At 37.6% G+C, this 21,368-nt stretch overlaps 1 protein-coding gene across 1 annotated transcript in view; it reads right to left on the reverse strand.

Moving 5' to 3' along the window:
* SPATA16 (spermatogenesis associated 16) overlaps window positions 1-21,368 on the reverse strand; it is a 284,660-nt gene that overhangs the window by 89,886 nt on the left and 173,406 nt on the right. Inside the window, exon 5 of the mRNA XM_004383491.1 lies at window positions 1,311-1,458. Coding sequence (XP_004383548.1) covers window positions 1,311-1,458 — 148 coding nt within the window. The remainder of the gene's footprint in view (window positions 1-1,310; window positions 1,459-21,368) is intronic.

Consider the following 21,368-nt stretch of genomic DNA (forward strand, 5'->3'; position numbering starts at 1 on the left):
GTGCTATTAGGAGTTTGTATTTAGGTATTTTTCTGAACTTGGTAGTCATTGTTGAGTGGCTCTTAATTTGGCATCATAAAATCCTCCTCCTAGTGCAATAGAACTTGGCACATAGTAGATACAAAAAATAATTTTGAATGAATCCATAAAATCAAGTGGTTTTCAAAGACAAAAAGAGGAAGAAAGTATAATACCAGCATTGTATCCTCTACAGTACCCTTGATTATCCAGATCTCATTTGGATACCAGCGATCCAAGAGCATAAGAAAAGAAGGAGGCTTGAGATTTGAAATCGACAGTAGAAAAAACAAAACCAAAACAAAACCAAATCCATTGCCGTTGAGTTGATTCCAACTCATAGTGACCTTATAGGTCAGAGTAGAACTGCTCTATAGAGTTTCCAAGGCTATAATCTTTATGGAAGCAGACTACTACATCTTTTTCCCGAGGAGTGGCTGGTGAGTCCGAACCACCAACCTTTCAGTTAGCAGCTGAGCACTTAACCACTGCACCACAAGAAGGAAAGCAGAAATAGCAGGCACTGGAAAAAAAAGTCCATCTTTAAGAGACTACTATAATCACCTATTTGACTGATGATGGGTATGGGGAAAGATGGCAATTTACCACAATCCATTTATTGTAGATTGAATTATGTCCCCCCAAAATATGTGTTGTAAATCCTAACCTCTATGTCTGTGGTTATAATCGCATTTGGGGATGGGTTGTCTTTGTTATGTTAATGAGGCAGAATCAGCGTAGGGTGTATCTTGAATCAATTTCTTTTGAGATATAAAAGAGATTACATAAGGGAGCAGAGGAGAGATGGAGTAAGATAGAAGCCAAGACACATCTCCAAGGAACCAGGAAGCAGAAGCTGAAGATCTTTGGAGACAAGGATCTTCCCCCAGAACTGACAGAGAAAGAATTCTACTAGAGCTGGCACTTTGAATTCAGACTTTTATCCTCCTAAACTGAGAAAATAAATTTCTGTTTGTTAGAACCATCAACTTGTGGGTATTTCTGTTATAGCAGCACTAGATAACTGAGACACCATTTCTTCCATTTTTTAAACCTTAGATTTTTTTGGTTTGACCCTCACCTCTTAGAATATAGAAACATCAAGTCACAAGGAATATTATGCTAGCCATACAGAGTTAGCACTAGTTAAAACTTTAAAATAACTTTCCATTTCAATTCGTCAAATTAAGACAACATACATAAAAAGAAACATTAAACAAACCAGAAAGACCTTGTATTTGTTTTAATGGAAATAAAGTATCGGCTGATGGTATGAGGGTATTGATTCTCACCTGTGTAGATATAATCCACATATGCAGGGTGAGTTTTTGAGAAAACCTCTTTTACTTTTTCTATTTTATCAGCTCTTATTTTTGTTGCAAATGGTGTGTACATCACTGAGAAGGATTCAGCTCTGGTGATAGCTTCTTCAATCATTGCCTGAGAGGAAGGAAATAACCCATTTGGCATCAAAAACAATATATGGCTTTTTAAGAATGTATAAAATATAATTACCTTTATGGATGATTTAAAAATTTATATACTGTACAGCAAAGATAACATATTTTGGTCTTGAATATTCATTAGAAAGAAATTTTAATTAGTTCTGGAAATATTATTTCATATTAAGAAAACCAATTAAATGAAGAAAATATGTAAACAGGCTTCTCCAAACTGAGCTTGCTTTAAGATAAAAATAAAAATTCTATTTTCTAAGATGTCATATTTTACTTGATTTTAGAAATCAAATTCTTATGTCTAACATTATAATTAACTTACTCATGAACAGGCATTGATGAGTAATTTGTACCTAGAAAATTTTCTTTAAAAAACTTCATTGTATTATCTGGATATAAGTATTTTCTATAAATAACGTGGCAAACTAGACAAACTACATTTTTTTCCTTCTTCCAATACCTGGGAAAATCTTTTGCAATAAGAAAAATCTTTCTCAACTTCCTCTCAGCAAAGCTTCCCTTTCCTCCAGATCACAAGAGCCATTTAAAATGGATTCAGCTATTTAAGAATTTCTTTGAATTATCTTTGCTCATGTAACATTCTTGATAATGCCCTGCCATCACCCTGAGCTTCCTGCTTTAAACAGGGCTATTACAACTTGTAATAGACCAAAAAGAAAGTTATGTGAAGTTTTAAAAGGACCTTATTCTTTTCCTACAACTTTTCCTTCTAATGAGACTTGAATGTTGAATAAAAAGTGAAAGTATCTATAGTTACCTCATTTTTCTGCAAATGGCATAAAAGCATATTATTTAAAAAATTCATATTTATTTATAGGGATAAAATTTCTCCCTGACAACTAAGGGTGCCAACAATCAATAAGGAAAAATAATACATTTGTGTTTTCCAACAGAGGAGAAAGTCATTTAACAAACAAATTATATTATCAACTGCATAGTATTTTCTAAACAAATTTCCTATTGATATTAAAAGCAATAAGGAATTGATTTTATACTGAGAAGCCTAACTGAACTTGTTCATTTTCTACTCCTTTCCTCAGTGACTTCAAATGGCCTCTGTGATCATCCATGTTGTTGGTAAAACAGCAGCTTTGCAAGAATTTGCTGGAAGCAAAGGCCCTCTTTTCTCTGGGACTAGCATTAGAGAATTATGTAAAAATCAATGGTGAGGCAAATTTCTGACTGAATGACAGAATTTACATTGCCCACAACACTGTACTTTTCAGGTTCAAGAAACTGCAAGGAAAACAAAGAATGTAGTTGTAAGATCAAACCCAGAGCCAGCACTCCGTGCAGTTAGCGATGGACTGTGAGGTCTGGATGCTGAGGCCTGCCTGCGAGGTTTGGAGGGTTAAGAAGGCTAATGCAGGTGGCAGGCCTAAGATTTAGAGATGTGGATTGAGAATTGAAATAACAGCTACTGGTCTTGTGGCAAAAATAAAGATCCTTTATACTGAGTCAGAGAAATAATTTCTTCAGCTTGGAGCTTACCCATGGTCCCTGCTGGAACCAAACCTGTGGTGGCCTGTCTAAAGTAAGCATGTATGTAGTAGCCCCTAGATGTCTGTGGAGTCATGTGCTGAGCAGGAAAGCCGCTTTAGACCTCAAGGTCTAAAGATCATGATCTAAGGTCATAATTAGCACTAAGGTCGTGATCTGACGTTACTTCTTTTTGTAAGTTCTTGGTTCTTAACATCTAAATAGCTTTTCTAATGGTCTCTATGACTATCTTGGCAGAGGCTGTTTTGCTTTTAATTCTGGACCAAAGATTTTAGTGAAACTACTTGAGCCTCCAGTTTGCTTCCAGAAAGACATTAGCAGTATCCTAGCCAGGCCAGGATAGAAGAAAATACTCTCTTCACCCCTTTTCTTTTCCAACTATTGGCAGAGTATGTGACTGCTGGCAGTGTGCTTTCCCAAGCCATCTTACAGCAGGAATGGTAAGACGCGCGCCCAAGAGCAAGTGGCAGAAGTGTGGTTTTCGTGTGGCAGCTTGATCTGCTCGTTTAAGGATCTGTGCTCTTGGCTTTGTGCTGAAGTCATTGTATTCGGACCTTCACAGGGCTTTGTACTTGGGAGGGTACATGCAGTAGAGAAGCTGCCTTCTCCCCAACTCAGAACCAGTGGAGACGGTGTTCTTTTGTGGCTTCTGCTATTCATCGTAGGATGAGTTTAAGGAAGTGAATGAGTGAGCAGATCACATATGTATGAATAAGAATTAAGTTCTTCATGGAGATGCTTTCTCAAAGGAAGTTATTATACTCCAAGAAGAAATGTGACAACATGCAGTAGAAATGAGAATACAGATTACCTTGTCCCAGATTCTGAAATATTCTGTGTGTTTAAATGCACTGATAATGCTTTTTGTTCTTCCAGAGATAGACAATCTTGAGGCTTTGGACCTGTCTCACATTGCTCTTATAAAGGAATGGAGTGATGTTATACATACATATTTTGTAACATTGTTGGTGCATTATTGAATAACTCATTAATTAAAAAAATCTAGAAAAAATTCTACTTTATTAAAACAGCAGGTATCTGTGACTGTTTTGGTTTAGACACCAAAATATCTGATATTGCTTTGGGACAGCAATGATTTGTGATATAAAGTTGGGCTTGACTTTCATAAAGAGTCTAGTATGTTCTAATTATGTACAAATTGAAAAAATTGTACTGAAGGCTTTTTAAAACTAGAATATTTTGTAGTAATTATAGACATTAAGGTTAAAAAAAATAATTTACTTTTCATCACCAGTTAAAAATTTTTCTTAGGGTTTGAAAATGAAATAGAAGAGACCAGAAAAGGAATTGCAGTTTGTAAAAGCTTAAGTTGTACTAAAAATGGAGGTAGAATTCAAATGATTTTTTTTAATTTTAACACAAATATTCTGCAATTGAATGCCTCTTTCCGAATGTGTGAGTCCCTCTGATGTCGATAAACGGCGAACTGAATGTGTGCAGGGAACGGGGAAAACAATCAGTTCACACGTTCTGTTGTTGAATGTGCATTGCTGTTTATTATGCTTTCTCTGTTGCTACTGAAAAAGAAGCTTGGAAATTAGGTGGATACATTTAGGGGTTCTAAGAACTTTCTATAGTTACCCTCATTTATCAAGTTTTAAAGCTTATATATAGTTGCATAAGCAAAGAGTATATGTGGGCAGCTCATTCCCTCTACAAAGAGTAACTCATAATGATTTCTTGTACTTTTGCTAAGTAAAAAGAGCCACTTGCTAACTCTGAAATCAACCAGCCCAGGATAACTGTAAAGCAAAAGAGACTACGGGAGAAACAGGACAAGTAAGATATTTCACCAAGAGAAGAGGAAAAGCAATAAAAGCAGAGGGGAAAAGGGTAAACAGCAAAAAAAAGAAAATTCATCACCCTGTTGTAAACCAAAAGGGTTGGTTCTTCATGGTGAATTTTTAAGTACACTCAAAGTGGCCGGAATAAAGCTGGAAGAAACTATAAACTTCAAACATTTCAGGGTGATGGGGTTATGTAATTATTTTCTTTTTGCTGGAAGATTTGTGCAAATTGTAGGTCTTTAGCTATGTGTCTGGTGATACTGATTCAGTCAGTGGGAATCCTGTCATTCCTAATTAGAAATTGTGACCAAATTAGTATAGATTATTATTAAATTATTCCTTAAATGCTCCCAATATTAGGGTTGACTATACTTGCAGTAAATTGCTTTTCTTAGAATATTAGATCTAGAAGGGACCGTAAGAATTTTCCAGTCCAAATTCACTGAGGTTTGGAGAGCCTTCAGTGATTTTTCTAAGAATGTAAAGTTTTTTAATTTTATAGACTTTAGAAGTAGGGCCTCCAATGTTATATCTCACTTTCTTCTTTTGAAAATTATGGCTTTGCTTCCTAAGCACATGGTCAGACATTTCCCAGGCTTCCTTGTGGTTAAGTTTGGCCATGTGTCTGAGTTTGGACAACGGAACGCAAGTGGAAGTGATAATTCATAAAACTCTGCCAAGCACTGATCTTTCACTTTCTTTCTCTATCAGCTGGCTGAAGAAAGAGGACTTTCAGGACATGAAGGAAGATGGAGCTATAAGATGGACACAGATGGATTCTCAAGTTGTTGATTGGAGAAGAACTAACCAGGAACATCCACACTGGACTACAGCGTGAGTAAGAAATCAACTTTGATTGCTTTAAGCTACTGAAATTTTGGGGTTGTTTACTGTAGCAGTAGTCTATCAGACTTAATACACAAATAATAATAAATGAAAATCAGAATCTCTCTGATAATCCATTTTATCTACTAAGCCTTATGTATTATGAAAAATTAAAGAAAAACATATTTGTAATAATTTTATTTATTTTGTTACTGTTAAGAATATGCACAGCAAGACATATACCAATTCAACAGTTTCTACATGTACCATTTAGTGACATTGATTACATTCTTCAAGTTGTACAATCATTCTCACCCTCCTTTTCTGAGTTGTTCCTCCTCCATTAACATAAATTCACTGTCCCCTAAGGTTATTATCTAATCTTTTGAGTTGCTGTTGTCAGTTTGATCCCACATAGACAGTTCTTAAAAGAGCATAATGCTCAAGGCAGACATTTTTTAATAGTTAAGCTAACCTATTGTTTGGTATTAAGAAGACTTCAGGGGACATTTTTGGTTTAAGGTTTAAAAATTATCACAGGACAATAGTTTCAGGGGTTCATCCAAACTTCATGGCTCCAGGATGTCATGAGAATTTTACATTCTGTTCTACATTCTTCCGCTTTTAATCAGAATTCTTCTATGGAATCTTTGATCAAAATGTTCAACAGTGGTAGCTGGGCACCATCCAGTTCTTCTGACCTCATGGCAAAGAGACAATTGTTCATGGAGGCAATTAGCCACACATTTCAGATCCTCCTCCTATTCCTGACTCTCCTTCCTCTGTTGTTCCAGGAGAACAGAGTCAAATTGTTGTGCCTTGAGTGGATGCTTGCAAGCTGTAAGACCCCAGGCACTACACATTGAACTAGGAGGTAGAACAGAAGCACTAAACATGTTATTAAGCCACTTAACTGGGATGTCCCAAGAAACCATGACCTTAAACCTCCAAACCAAGAAACCATATCCATGAGGTTTTTGGTTATACATAAGCAGACTTAGCAGCTACTCTGTCTTTTTTTTTTTTTTAATTGTTGTTGTAAATCCATCTATCATACAATGTATGCTAATTCAACTTTTTACAGGTGTACAACTTATTGACAGCAATTACAATAATCGGCTGTGTAACCCTACCCTTAATCAACATGATATTTAAAATGATAACAACATTTCATTTAGTAGTGTGATAAATGTTTTTATATATGCTATTGCCTTTAATCCTCATAAAATCCATGTAGGTAGGTATTACTACCGACTGAATATTATAATTGCATTGTTCTATTTTCAGAGTTTACATTGTTAAATTCAAAGAAAGCAATGCTATACTTGCAAGTTATAAATGATTGAGATGGGAACCTTTAGTTTTCAGTGACTAATATGGCTCTTTGTTATAATAATAATAATAATACAAATTTGAATAATGACTAAAATTTTCTAGAAAAAAGAAAAATAAAACCTGTGAGCAATATTCTTCAAAGTTAATCCCTTTAAATATATATTGGCTTTAATTTGGAAGATTCCAATTTTCTTGAAATTTAGAATTAACCCAAAGAGCAGAGGTTCCTAAATATCTTACCTGAGAGTTTCCTGTAAATCCATTCACTGTATTATTTATACATAGCCTGGATTGACATTCTATGATGATTTTATTAACATGAATATACATATGAAGAAGTATATAATAGGTGATTGTGTCATAATGATCAATGTTTTAATGCTGAAATATTACCTTGGATTTATGGGAGTTCTTTTATGAAACAACATTCAGTATAAGCTCTGTATTCTTCTAATAAAAGAAATATCTGGCAGCTTTGCCATTAAGTCTGTCAGCCTAGTGATGTGAAAGTTATAAATATCTTCATGCGTTTTAAATGAAGATATTTTAATTTTTATTTGCATTGTCTGGAAATGGCCAAAGATTGTATGGGCAGATTACTTGAACCAAGATAAAACAGACCTTGGTATAGCTTTTTGGATTGTCTATTATGGGACCCCTCCTGTTTAAAAACAGCTATAATAAATATCAATATCATTTTAGATTCTATAATATGTAACTCACTGTAGTTTTGCTGTGTTTGTGAATGCCATAGAATTTTGGAACATACACACACAAAAATATATATATATATATTTCTAGAAGGGCATTTTAAGTCCTATCCATCAAGTTTTTAGAGCATATTGGGGATAATTTCGGGAGCTGAAAAATGGAAGGATATGGATATGTTAGAACAAAAATAATCTCTGCACTGTACTCCGATGCAACTTTTAAATCCAAAATTAAAATGCCTGAGATAGTTCCAAAACTAGAGTATTTAAATACACACCAGCATAATAGAATTTTAACACTAGAAGGGAGCTTAAAACCAATTACTGTGCCCCTTTATTTTAGAGGTGACAAAAATGAGGTCCATGGAGGTGAGGTCACGCATCTAGCCAATGGTAGTTAGGACTAGAACACAAATAGCATGGGGTCTATTTAAACTCCTTTATACACGGCTGCCTATTGCCTCTGGAATTTTAAAGTACCCTAAATTTCGTTAAACAGATCTTCACTATGGAACACAATTTAATAAAAATATTATTTTTGAAGGTTTAACAACTGATGTAGGATTTCATTGTAAGGCATATTCATCTATGAGGTTTACCCTAATTATAAGATATAATCATCTATGAGGTGTACCCTCATAGACAAAGTTATAATAAATTTAAAATATAGGAGTATTTAGAGAGTGGATTGGAACCTATTACTATATAACTGCATTTGGAAGGCTTGAAAATGAATAATCAGTTGAACCAACATGCTTGAGGGTTACATTGCTTTCTTTCATTTAAATTCCTGGTAAATATAAACCAGAAAAGTCATTTGTTTGAACTCCTGTGGAAAAGTATCTCTAAAGTATGCAAAAATGTAAGCTAAACAACTCCAGGAATGTAAGAAAATATCATAAAAAGTGTAATTGCTTTATTAGACAGTACCAAACTGATGAAATATAAACATGAAATGATTTATTTTTCTCCAATTACTGATTTTTTTCTACCTGATCTTCTGAAGCTCCCCTTTTAATATTTAATAATATCTTGGGTTCAGTCCACAGATTTTCTGGCAGTTTCAGTTAGTAAAATTGAGCCCTACCCAGTTTAAAACTTCAATCACATATCAGGATCCAAATATTTTCTCTCCCCTCCTCTTGGCACACGCTTGGCCAGGGGCTCAAGAACTCCAGGTCTGATAAACTGAAATTTTACTATGGAAAAGGAGAGATCTCTATATAAAAGCAATTCAGCATATTTATGATGTTTTGCCTGTAAACAGTTATTCTGGATTTCTTAGGACCGCTCTTAGGGTCACAATAACAACTAACATTTTTATGGTGTTTCATGAACATTAGTTTGTATCTTTTTTGAAATGATCTGGTTGGGAGACATATTTTCATCCCTATTTTAGAGATGAGAACACTGAGGCTCTTGTTGAAGTTAAGTGGCTTCTTCAAATGCCCACATCTGCTAAGTATCTACACTGCAAGATTTAAACACTTAAGTCCTGTGATCTTTCTGCTGCACCGCAGCTACTTCCCAAGAGTGCTGTTGTGTTCACCAAGCACATTGATATATATTGTTTTATTTCATTCTCTCAGAAACTTTGTGAAGTGGGTTTTGTTTCTCCCTCTCTTTTCTGCTTTCATGAATGTTTTCTGTTTTATGACTTCTCAGCACCCTCTCCTCCGTTCCTTAGAAGCAGCATATCTATGCTCAGTAAATACAGCCTGGTGGGCCTCACTTACCTACTCTGCCTTCTTCTAGGCAAGAGATGTGCTCATGGTGCAGTCGGGTATTCTATCCCTGGAATCTGAAACTGGCGCTGAATAACTCAAAGACTGAAAACAGTCGGTGCTCATCCAACTAGGTCAAAGAATCCCAAAGAGTGGTTGTCAGCCCAAGCTGTTCTGGTTATTGTTATTTGTCAGCCCAATCTCCTTCATCTTCCCTTCCATATTGTGAGGGTTCCAATAAACTACTTATTTGCTTAAGTTGACCAGGTTAGTTTCAGTTACTTGTGTTACTTGTGATGAAAAAACTGTAATTTATATACCTGCTTAAAACATTTTGCTTATTATTGTTAATTAGAACACCCAGAACTGCCTAATGCATCAGGCAATTATTCTGATCCAGAACTTCCGGGGACAAGCCTACTGGTGACCAGGCAGTAACGCAAATTGACCATCAAGGAAAGATAGAGTTGACTTTGTCCAGCTGCTTCCAAAAAGAATTGAGTCCATAAACCGTTCCCTTGCCTCCTACATAAACTGGGAAAGTTGGCTGAATAGCTATTATATCTTTTCATATATATCATTTTTTTTTCTGTTCAAGGCTACCTTGGATACTCCTATTAGATTACCCTTGAATAAAAATACTTGTGATGGAAAAAGGGGTAAATTGTGTGCTTAATAAAGGAAGAGGGAAATTAATGCTTCTCCCCCAAAACTCTTTAGGTTTAAATTCTTCAAGGTCCAGTTCAAACACCACTTTCCAGATCTCTCCAGATAGAAGCAATGACTCTTCTACAGTCTCCAGCTGTTCATGTTGAGTTAAAGTTATTTGTGTATATGTCTTTTCTTCCTCACCAGATTATAGGCTTATTAAAGGCAGGGTTTGTATCTTACTATTTATGGCATCGTTTACGTTAGGAAAATAAATTGAGGTAATCAAGGATTTGATTCTCCCTGAATCAGCAATCAATGCCCATGGAAGCAGCAGTCAAGACATAAATGATGTATTGCACTGGAAAAATCTCCTGCAAAAGACTTCTTTAAAGTGATAAAGAGTAAAGATGTCACTTTGAGAACTAAGGTGTGCCTGACCCAAGCCATGGTGTTTTCAATCGCCTCATATGCACGCAAAAGCTGGACAATGAATAAGGAAGACCAAAGAAGAATTGATGCATTTGAATTGTGGTGTTGGCAAAGAATATTGAATATACCATGGACTGCCAGAAAAACAAACAAATCTGTCTTGGAAGAAGTACAGCCAGAATGCTCATCAGAAGCAAGGATGGCAAGACTTTGTCTCACTTACTTTAGACATGTTATCAGGAAGGACCAATCCCTGGAAAAGGACATATGCTTGGTAAAATAAAGGGTCAAGGGAAAAGAGGGAGACCCTCAATAAGATGGATTGACACAGTGGCTGCAACAATGGGCTCAAACAGAAATGCTTGTAAGGATGGCATAAGACCAGACAATTAAACATAAGGTCGTCGTACATAAGGTCGCTGTCAGTCAGAGCTGACTTGATGGCACCTAACATCAACAACAACATTGTCTGCATAGATGACATTTAATAAATATTTGTTAAGTGACTGAATAAATGGGATGGCACTGAAATAGAAACAGAGCATTTTTTTTGTGTGTGTTAATATGTTAATATTAGATAAAAATGTTGAAACTGTCTAAAATCAAGCCTTTGATTATACATGATACCTCTATTAGCTGAATAATTTCTATAGGGTCGCTATGAGTAGGCATCAACTCAACAGCAATGCATTTGGTTTGGTTTTTTTAAATGCCTAAAATTTAGCTTGCATTAATTTTTCATCATTTATTCTTTGTAGCAAAATTTTATTTCCATTCCCTGAACATGGATCTATGGAGATGGAAGGAATCTAAGATATTATTCTATAATCACTCAACTTTATAACCAAGGAAACTGAAGCTGAGTGAGTTCTGGTGATTCATCTGAGGTCACAAAATTAGAGATGGAAACAAGACGAGAACCCACGTCTCCTGAGCTATTTTTCATCCTCCTAATTAGATTGTAAATTCCTGGAACTATGGGATCAATTATTACTTTCATTTTTCTTTTTCCATGGCTATCTTATTCCTGTCTAAAAGGACAACTAGAACTGACTATAACAGTAACTGAGAAACAAATAGACCACATCAAACCAAAACCAGATCAAGATCCCTCTTCACGACAATAATCCTAACACAAAATAGAATATTCATCTTTCACACCTACTGGCTACGAAGAAGACTATTTTATCCATTAAATTTAGAGCATGCTATCAACAAGCATGCCTGTCTCAAAGAGAAACATTTACAAAAATGAAATGAAAGGCTTCTTGATATGGCAGCTTAAATAATAATGTGCTTGGGTTGGTCTAGCTTATTTAATAGCACAGCACATATAATTTATAAATGGAATTTAAAGTTACGTTCTTGTTCTAAAGACCCTGAATAATTTTCTGCTTGCACGTTACAGGAACACCAGCTGATACAAACTCAGAGTTACCAGTGTGGGTTCTAGCAGCCTCCAGACTCTTTAGCATGCCGCAAAGCTTTTATTCTTGATGACTTAAAATGGATTGCCAAAAGGTATCGCAGGAATAAATAACTACATTACCTGCAATTATTTCATAAGCTCAACTGGGTATTGCTAATGAGCTTTAGCCTCTGTGTTCAGTGTCAACACAGTTTGGGACCCTTCTTTGTCATCGTGCATTTCATTTCTATACTTCATTTAGTCATATAAAGGGAAATGTTCCTTTTCCTAAATGTATACTGTTTGCTGATTGTCTTTCTCGACTGGTGGTTGGCTTGCTGGTGCACACAGCTAATTAATGACAGGACTGGGACAAGAGCTGGGTGACCTGGTTCCCAGACTTTTTCATCTAGACTTCTTTTCTCTTGGGTGGCTATGCAAGATGACTTTGAGAGGAAAAGTCAAGAATTCCCTTGAAGAAGTGTATGTTGGGAAGAAATTCAAAGAATTTGAGGATGTTTAATTTGGAGGCAAGACTTAGGTTGCAGGAACTAACTTTCTGCCATCAACTCGCAATGGGCTCTTGGATTCTACCCATGTGAGCGTCATCTAGCTCATCGATAAATCTGTAAAACTCATTTATTAATTGAATGAGTGTTCACTGTGCACTGGCTAAGTGCTGTAGATAAATTATTCTGTTTATTTCTTGAAACAACACTGGAATGCAGGTATTATTACCCCATTTTACCGATGTGCAAATTCGTATGGAAAGAGATGAGGAAAGTCAGTCTTTGTAGAGGTTCTACTACATGCTGCAGTTCATAAAGCTACTGGATCCGAATTAGTTCTATTGCAGCGAGAGTCTTGTGCTCTTAACCATTATGCTATGCTGCTTCATAAATAATCTCCACAGCTCCTTTCAGCACTATGATTCCCAATTTTAGTTCCTGCATAGAGTTCCAGTGGGCAGAAGTGGAATACTTCGCAAGAGGAAGAAAGTTCTAATTAGAGCCTTCCGACAAGAAAATTGTTCACCTTGGAGGCTAGCAGCTCCATGTCATTGGTGGTACGCTGACCAAAGAGGAATGATAGTCTATCTAGAATCCGGTAAAAGGGACTACTATGTCATGCAGAAGTTTCTTTATAGTGCTAAATGCTATTATTCATAGTTTGTCCTTAGTGTTCCCCGGCCTCCCCATAATTTTTTGTCTTTTCTTTTTCTCTCTTTTTTTTTTTTTCTCTCCTTTGCCTGTAATTAATCTCTACCAGGATGTGGCCCCTCCTAGAGGACTAGATACTTTATAAAGCAACAGGTTGCATGAAGATGATATTATGGGGCAGGTGGCCACCTATATATGCTTTCCCATCATCTCATCCTAACATCAAGATGTCTCAGAGGGGGGATAATTGCATCTGTGAGAAATGTGATGGACTTGTCAAAGTGTATATACGTTATTATTGTTAGGTGCCATCCAGTCAGTTCCAACTCTTAGTGACCCTTTGTACAACAGAATGAAACACTGCCCAGTCCTGTGCCATCCTTACAGTTGTTGTCATGTTTGAGCCCACTGTTGCAGCCAGTGTGCCAAGTCATCTCATTGAAGGTCTTTCTCTTTTGTGCTGACCCTCTACTTTACCAAGCATGACATCCCTCTCCAGGGACTGGTCCCTCCTGATAAAATGTCCAAAGTACGTGAGACGAAGTTTCTCTCCATCCTTGCTTCTAAGGAGCGTTCTGACTGTACTTCTTCCAAGACAGATTTGTTCCTTCTTCTGGCAGTCCATGGTATATTCAATATTCTTTGCCAACACCATAATTCAAAGGCATCAATTCTTCTTCGATCTTTCTTATTCATTGCCCAGCTTTCGCATGTATATGAGGCAATTGAAAACACCATGGCTTGGGTCAGTTGCACCTTAGTCCTTAAAGTGACATCCTTGCTTTTCCATGCTTTAAAGAGGTCTTTTGCAGCAGATTTGCCCAATGCAATACTTTGTTTGATTTCCTGACTGCTGCTTCCATGGGCATTGACTGTGGATCCAAGTAAAATGAAATCCTTGACAACTTCCATCTTTTCTCCATTTATCATGATGTTGCTTATTGGTCCAGTTGTAAGGATTTTTGATTTCTCTATGTTGAGGTGTAATTCATACTGAAGGCTGTAGTCTTTGATCTTCATCAGTAAGTACCTCAAGTCCTCTTTGTTTTCAGCAAGCAAGATTGTGTCATCTGCATATCGCAGGTTGTTAAGGAGTCTTCCTCCAATCCTGATGCCCCATTCTTCTTCATATAGTCTAGCTTCTCGGATTATTTGCTCAGCATATAGATTGAATAAGTATGGTGAAAGGATACAGTCCTGACACACAGCTTTCCTGATTTTAAACCACGCAGTATCCCTTTGTTCTGTTCAAATGACTGCCTCTTGGTCTATGTACAGGTTATGCATGAGCACAATTAAGTGTTCTGAAATTCCCATTCTTCACAATGTTATCCATAATTTGTTATGATCCACACAGTTGAATGCCTTTGCATAGTCAATAAAACACAGGTGTCATGGATTGAATTGTGTCCCCCAAAAATGTCTGTTGGGTTGACTGGGTCATGATTCCCAGTATTGTAAGATTGTGTAATCTGATGTGATTTCCTTTTGTGTTGTAAACTCTATCACTATGATGAGATTATATGTGATCTCCTTATGTGTTGTAAATTCTGTCACTGTGATGAGGTTATGCTGATGAGGTTGACAAGATTAGATAGTGTCTTAATGCAATCTGTTCTGAGATATAAAAGAGAGAAGTCAGCAGAGACATATGGGAACCTCATACCACCAAGAAAGCAGTGCTGGGAGCAGAGCGCGTCCTTTAGACCTGAGGTTTCTGTGCTGAGATGCTCCCAGACCAAAGGAAGACTGATACATCACAAGGACCTTCCTCCAGAGATGACAGAGATAGAAAGTTTTTTCCTGGAGCTGGAGCCCTGAATTTGGACTTGTAGCCTACTGGACTGTGAGAGAATAAACTTCCCTTTGTTAAAGCCATCCACTTGTGGTATTTCTGTTAGAGCAGCACCAGATGACTGAGACAACAGGTAAATATCTTTCTGGTCTTCTCAGCTTTCAGCCAAGATTCATTTGACATCATCAACGATATCCCTTGTTCCACATCCTCTTTTGAATCTGCTTGAATTTCTGGAAGTTGCCTGTTGATGTACTGCCGCAACCACTTTTGAATAATATTCATCAAAATTTTACTTGTGTGTCATATTAATGATACTGTTCTATAATTTACACATTCAGTTGGATCACCTTTCTTTGGAACAGGCACAAATATGGACCTCTTCCAGTCGGTTGGCTAGGTAGCTGTCTTCCAAATTTCTTGGCAGAGATAAGTGAGCACCTCCAGCACTGCATCCCTTTGTTGAAATATCTCCATTGATATTCTATCAGTTCCTGGAGGCTTGTTTTTTACCAGTGCCTTCAGTGCAGCTTGGACTTCTTCCTTCAATACCATAAATTTTTGATTTTTTGCTACCTCCTGAGACGGTGGAACATCGACCAATTTTTTTGGGTACAGTGATTCTGTGCATTCCTTCAATCTTCTCTTGATGCTACCTGCATTGCTCATATTTTGCCGGAAGAATCCTTCAAAATTGCAACTCAAGACTTTAATTTTTTCTTCAGTTCTTTCAGCTTGAGAAATACCAAGTGTGTTCTTTCTTTTGGTTTTCTAACTCCAAGTCTTTGCACATTTCACTATAATATTTTACTTTGTCTTCTAGAGCTGCCCTTTGGAATCTGTTCAGCTCTTTTACTTCATCATTTCTTCCTTTTACTTTAGCTACTCTAAGTTCAAGAGCAAGTTTCAGAGTCTCTTCTGATATCCATTTTGGTCTTTTCTTTCTTTCTTGTCTTTTTAATGACCTCTTGCTTTCTTCATGTATGGTGTCCTTTGATGTTATCCCACAACTCTTCTGGTCTTTGGTCATTAGTGTTGATGCATCAAATCTATTCTTGAGATGGTCTCTAAATTCAGGTTAGGTATACTTAAGGTCATATTTTGGCTTTCGTGGACTTGTTTTAATTTTCTTCTGCTTCAACTTGAACTTGCATATGAGCAATTTCTGGTCTGTTTCGCAGTTGGTCCCTGGCCTTGTTCTGAGAGATGATATTGAGCTTTTTCATCATCTCTTTCCACAGACGTAGTCGATTTGATTCCTGTGTTTTCCATCTGGTGAGATCCATGTGTATAGTCGCCATTTATGTTGTTGAAAAAAGGTATTTGAAATGAAGAAGTCATTGGTCTTGCAAAATTCTATCATGTGATCTCCGGCACCATTTCTATCACCAAAGCCATATTTTCCATCTACCAATCCTCCTTTGTTTGCAACTTTCACATTCCAATCACCAGTAATTATCAAAGCAGCCTGATTGCATGTTTGATCAATTTCAGACTGCAGAAGTTGGTAAAAATCTTCAATTTCCTCATCTCTGGCCTAAGGCGTTGGTGCGTAAATTTGAATAATAGTTCTATTAACTAGCCCTCCTTACAGGCATATGGATATTATCCTATTGCTGACAGTGTTGTACTTCAGGATAGATCTTGAAATGTCCTTTTTGACTGCGAATGTGATGCCATTCCTCTTCAATTTGTCATTCCCAGCATAGTAGACCATTGATTGTCTGATTCAAAATGGCCAATACCAGTCCATTTCAGCTCACTAATGCCTAGGATATTGATCCTTTTGCATTCCATTTCATTTTTGATGACTTTCAGTTTTCCTAGATTCATACTTTGTACATTCCACATTCCTATTATTAATGGATATTTGCAGTTGTCTCTTCTCATTTTGAGTCATGCCACATCAGCAAATGAAGGTCCCAAAATCTTTACTCCATCCATGTCCTTAAGGTCAACTCTATTTTAGGGAGGCAGCTCTTACCCAGTTGTATTTTAAGTGCCTTCTAACCTGAGGGGCTCATTTTCTGGAACTATATCAGACAGTGTTCCACTGCTATTCATAAGGTTTTCACTGGCCAATTTTTTCAGAAGTAGACTGCCACATCCTTCTTCCCAGTCTGTCTTACCCTGGAAGCTCTGCTGAAATCTGTCCACCGTGGATGACCTTGCTGGTGTTTGAAATACTAGTGGCATAGCTTCCATATCACAGCAATACTCAAGCCAGTACAGTACGACAAACTGACAGATGCGTGGTGGAAAATATATATATATATGGAAAACCTGGTGGCATAGTGGTTAAGTGCTATGGCTGCTAACCGAAAGGCTGGCAGTTCAAATCCACTAGACGCTCCTTGGAAACTCTATGGGCAGTTCTACTCTGTCCTATAAAGTCGCTATGAGTTGGAATCAACTCGATGCCAACAGGTTTGGTTTTGGTTTATGCATGTATATGTGTGTGTGTATGTATATACTTCTGTGTTCCCTGTGACAACAACAACGCACAACTTCAATTGATATTAAAGAAAATGAAATAAAGTTGTATCTTCTAAAGAGTAGCCACTATAGTTCCAAGTTATCCATATCCAAAAAAAACAAAACCGAACCTGTTGCCATCGAGTCAATTCCAACTCATAATGACCCTATGGAACAGAGTAGAACTGCCCCATAGGGTTTCCAAGGAGCGGCTGTTAGTTTTGAACTGCTGACCTTTTGTTTAACAGCTGAGCTCTCAACGACTGTGACACCAGGGATCCCTATCTACATGCAGTCTTCATTATATCTCTGATTTGTGCCCTATATATGAATGTTACAGCAGGCTAACCCCAACCTGATGAAGAATAATTTAAAAACAAAAAAATGAAGACTTGCCATGCCAGTTATAGTGGGTTTTCCATCCTTTTGGGTTTGGGCTAGAAATAGTCCTCTCATGATTTTCTAGAGGTCATTTTCTTTCATAGGTTGCTCACTCCTAGTTTAGGCTCCACTGTATATAATAGTACCTATGCTTTCTTGGCTAAACATAGGTTAGCTTAGCAGTTATTTTATGATCCTGAGAAAAACTATATCACGCCACATGTTAAAGGTTGACATTTGAAATGCCAAGGTCTCATTATTTAAAGGAGGAGAAATTATCATGAAAAAGAAAATGAATCTAACAGCAGAAACTATAGCACAGGTAGAAAAGGCAGTCTTCAAAAATTAATTAGAAAAATACAATCCTATGAATTCAAGAAAAGAGGAGAATTTATTTTTAATTAGTGTGCAATACTGTCAAAAGGATGGCTGAATATAAATAAAAACATTAAAAGCTTTGAGTTTTACAGATTATCTTATACCTGAGTGAACACAGCTTAAAAATTTTCATGATTTCATGGAGTAGTTATTCCACAGCTCCAACTGCTTAAAAAAAAAAAAAGTGACCTCAATTTCTCTGCAAGCTTGTAAATCAATAACCCATAAAAATCCATGGGAAATATAAAAAATAACCATAAAACCCTCTAAATTTGGTTTTTCTCATAACAATTTTTGACTTTTTGATGCAAACAGAAACAAAGAAGGCATCGACATGCTTGCAAATTTAAACTGGAAGGCAAAGCTACTATGCAAACCAAATAACCTCATGGAAATACAGCTGAATAGACACAGGATTCCTGGGAATCAAAAAACTAGACCTAAACTTGTTCAAATAAGAGAAGGCCCTTACATCTCTAAAACCTGTATCATTCTCAAATGAGAGAAAATGAAAAGAAATTTAAAGGTTACTTTTTTCCTCCTTTAAAAACCTCCAGAAACCCAAAAAGCTTTTTAGGAGAAAAAAAAAAGAAAAGAAAAATCTGACTCCATTTAAATGGTGAGGGCTTCCTCTATCACCTATTGACAAAACCAGATCAGTACCATTAAAAAAAAAAAGTCTATTCTATTATTTGGGGTAGTTAGGCTCTATAAAGTTGCCATGAACACTGAATTAGCAAAGACTGAATCACTGCTCCTAGCGGGAAATACAGGGTTAGGTTCCTGTAAGCCTCTGGTCATACAGTTTAATCAACTGATCAATACATAATCTTGTTTTATGTGTGTTTCTGTTTAAAGACACTGTTTAAAAACAATATAATATATATTGTTGATTCTTTAACCTTGAACTCATGGCCAAGAGCAACTCAGGCCTGAAGAAACTTATCTAACACACTTATTTTCTCCATAAGGCACATCACAGCCTTCTTTTACTTGGGAACATCAGACAACACTTCAGCACTATACTTTAGAGTGACTTTAAACAGTAAAATTACCAACAAAAAGCACAAAAATGTGAAAAATGTGGCAGTAAATAGACATGAAAATGACCCTTGGTTACAGTATGGGTGCTGAAACAAAAAGCCAGAGCGTTGCCTTGTTGGACCTCAGTTGGGAGTGGGCATACTCAAATCTTTTGCCACTCTGTGCATGGCCTCCAATAAGTACTGCTAGAATGGATTTTGGGGCTACAAAAAAGATTTAGTGAGTGGGCAATTTTGCAAATACAAAATCTGCAAATAATGAAGATTGTATACATTTCTAACGAAGGGTGCAAAGTAAGTAGTGCTCAGGAATGGCTGAGGATTGATTTTTTACTTGATATGCTGCCATTATTTTCTAATGTGCTTGAGTTACCAACCTGCAGATAGAGGGTTAATGTGTAAGTGAAGTAGGCTGACCTCTGCAAGACGCGTTCTGAGGCACGGGCAGGGTCTCCCGGCCCCAAATTCTTGTTCTAGCAGGGGCGTCACTAGAACGGTGTGGGAAGTGCGAATCGCACCACTTGACACTGTCAGAAGGGGTGACACCAAAATGACTCCAGAGACCCCGGTGGTGGCGGGTGGGCCAGCGCCATGGTGGGAGGGACCGCCAAGACAGTGGCGCCGCTAGGGGTGGTGTTACTCATCACCCAGTGCAGTTACTCATCACCCCCATCACCCACAGGTCAATAGATTGGTGTCAGCAAGTATGGTAACACCCTACCAGTCAGGGTGTGGGTGCCAGGCCACGGTGCCCACCATTGGGTGGACAGGAGGGGCTCTGCCTTGGCCAATGAGAGAGGGGAGGAGCTGCGGGGAGCCGCGTAGGGCCAGGAGGGGTGGGGCTGCATGGTGCAGCGCTAGGCCCCGTGTGGGGGCAGGGCGGGGCTCGGCCACCCCACCCACAAGGGGGAGGATTTGCCGCCCGCTCAGCCCGCCCCAGGGATGACACCATGAGTTACTGCACTGGGTGACAACAACCCTAGTGATGCCACTGTTGCAGTATGATCTTTATGACTGACATTTCTTAGCAGGGGACAAAGCTATTTCTCTGTGAGAGATAGGGGTCAAAGGCAAAAAATCTCCAGAGAGGTGGCACTCTGAAATTCGACAGCAATGGGTTGAGTTTGGTTTTGGGTTGTTGTTTTGTACTGATGAGTCAATTTTGACTCATAACAACCCCATATGTTAAAAAGCAGAACTGCTCCACAGAGTTATCTTGGCTATAATCTTAATGGAAGCAAATTGCCGGGACTTTTCTTCCATGGTGCCGCCGGGTGGGTTTGAACCACCAAGCTTTTGGTTACCAGCCGGGCACAAACCATTTGCACCACCCAGGGACCTCAGATATACACAACAGTACTGAAATATACAGATGAATTTATATATGTGTGTGACAGTTTCCTCTCTCCATCCCTCCTCCTCTGTCCCTTTCTTTCTTCCTCACGCTTGGGAGTCTCACAAAACAGAAATCGGCAATAGAGGAGCTCTCCAAAACTATACGACCAGCAAACAATGTCACGGTCACTGTCTCCTTCACGGGAACACTCAACCTTGGATCAAATACATGCCTCAGTTACATCTTTCATTTAAAGGTGAAGCTCTCCTACTGGCATAATACCTCAAATAGCATCAAAGCAAAATGAAACACAGGCAGCATTTAGCAACGCTGGCAACCATGGAAACATATCATTAAAGAATATATAAACAGGAATGAATAATTAGATGGGAAATTCGTTTCTACATTTATCTTTTTCAAGACCCAGGAAAGGAAGCTCTCTTTTACCTCTCTTCTCAATTTGGACACTTCCTCTTTAGCCTGTCTTCTAATTGAAAAATATGGAAATTCATAAAATGGAAATTTTAATATTGCCTAGCTTGAAGGACAAATTTCTTTGTAGGCAAGTGACTAAAAAATTCTGTCATTGTTTTCTGGATGTAACACTGAATGTAGGAAAGAATCTTGAAGCAGCAAGGAGTTTGCTTTGAGGGGGAGGGCAGGAAAACCTGACCTACATCAGAAGGGGACAGTAGTGACTAACCTTTAACAGTAGGAAGCAGAGGTCACCTAACTTCTTGGAGGTCATCTACTTAGTGGGAAGACTGAGGGGAGAATCTGGACCTTATGAAGTACATCAGTTGTACTGTCCAGCGAGCAGCATCACCTATGCAGGCCACCTAATGCTCTATCATTGTACATAAGGCAACTCCAGATAAACAATAGGCTAAATTGGTCATTAAAATAAAACAAAT

The sequence above is a fragment of the Trichechus manatus genome, unplaced genomic scaffold (genome assembly GCF_000243295.1).
Source record: "Trichechus manatus latirostris isolate Lorelei unplaced genomic scaffold, TriManLat1.0 scaffold00110, whole genome shotgun sequence".
NCBI classification, from domain to species: Eukaryota; Metazoa; Chordata; class Mammalia; order Sirenia; family Trichechidae; genus Trichechus; species Trichechus manatus.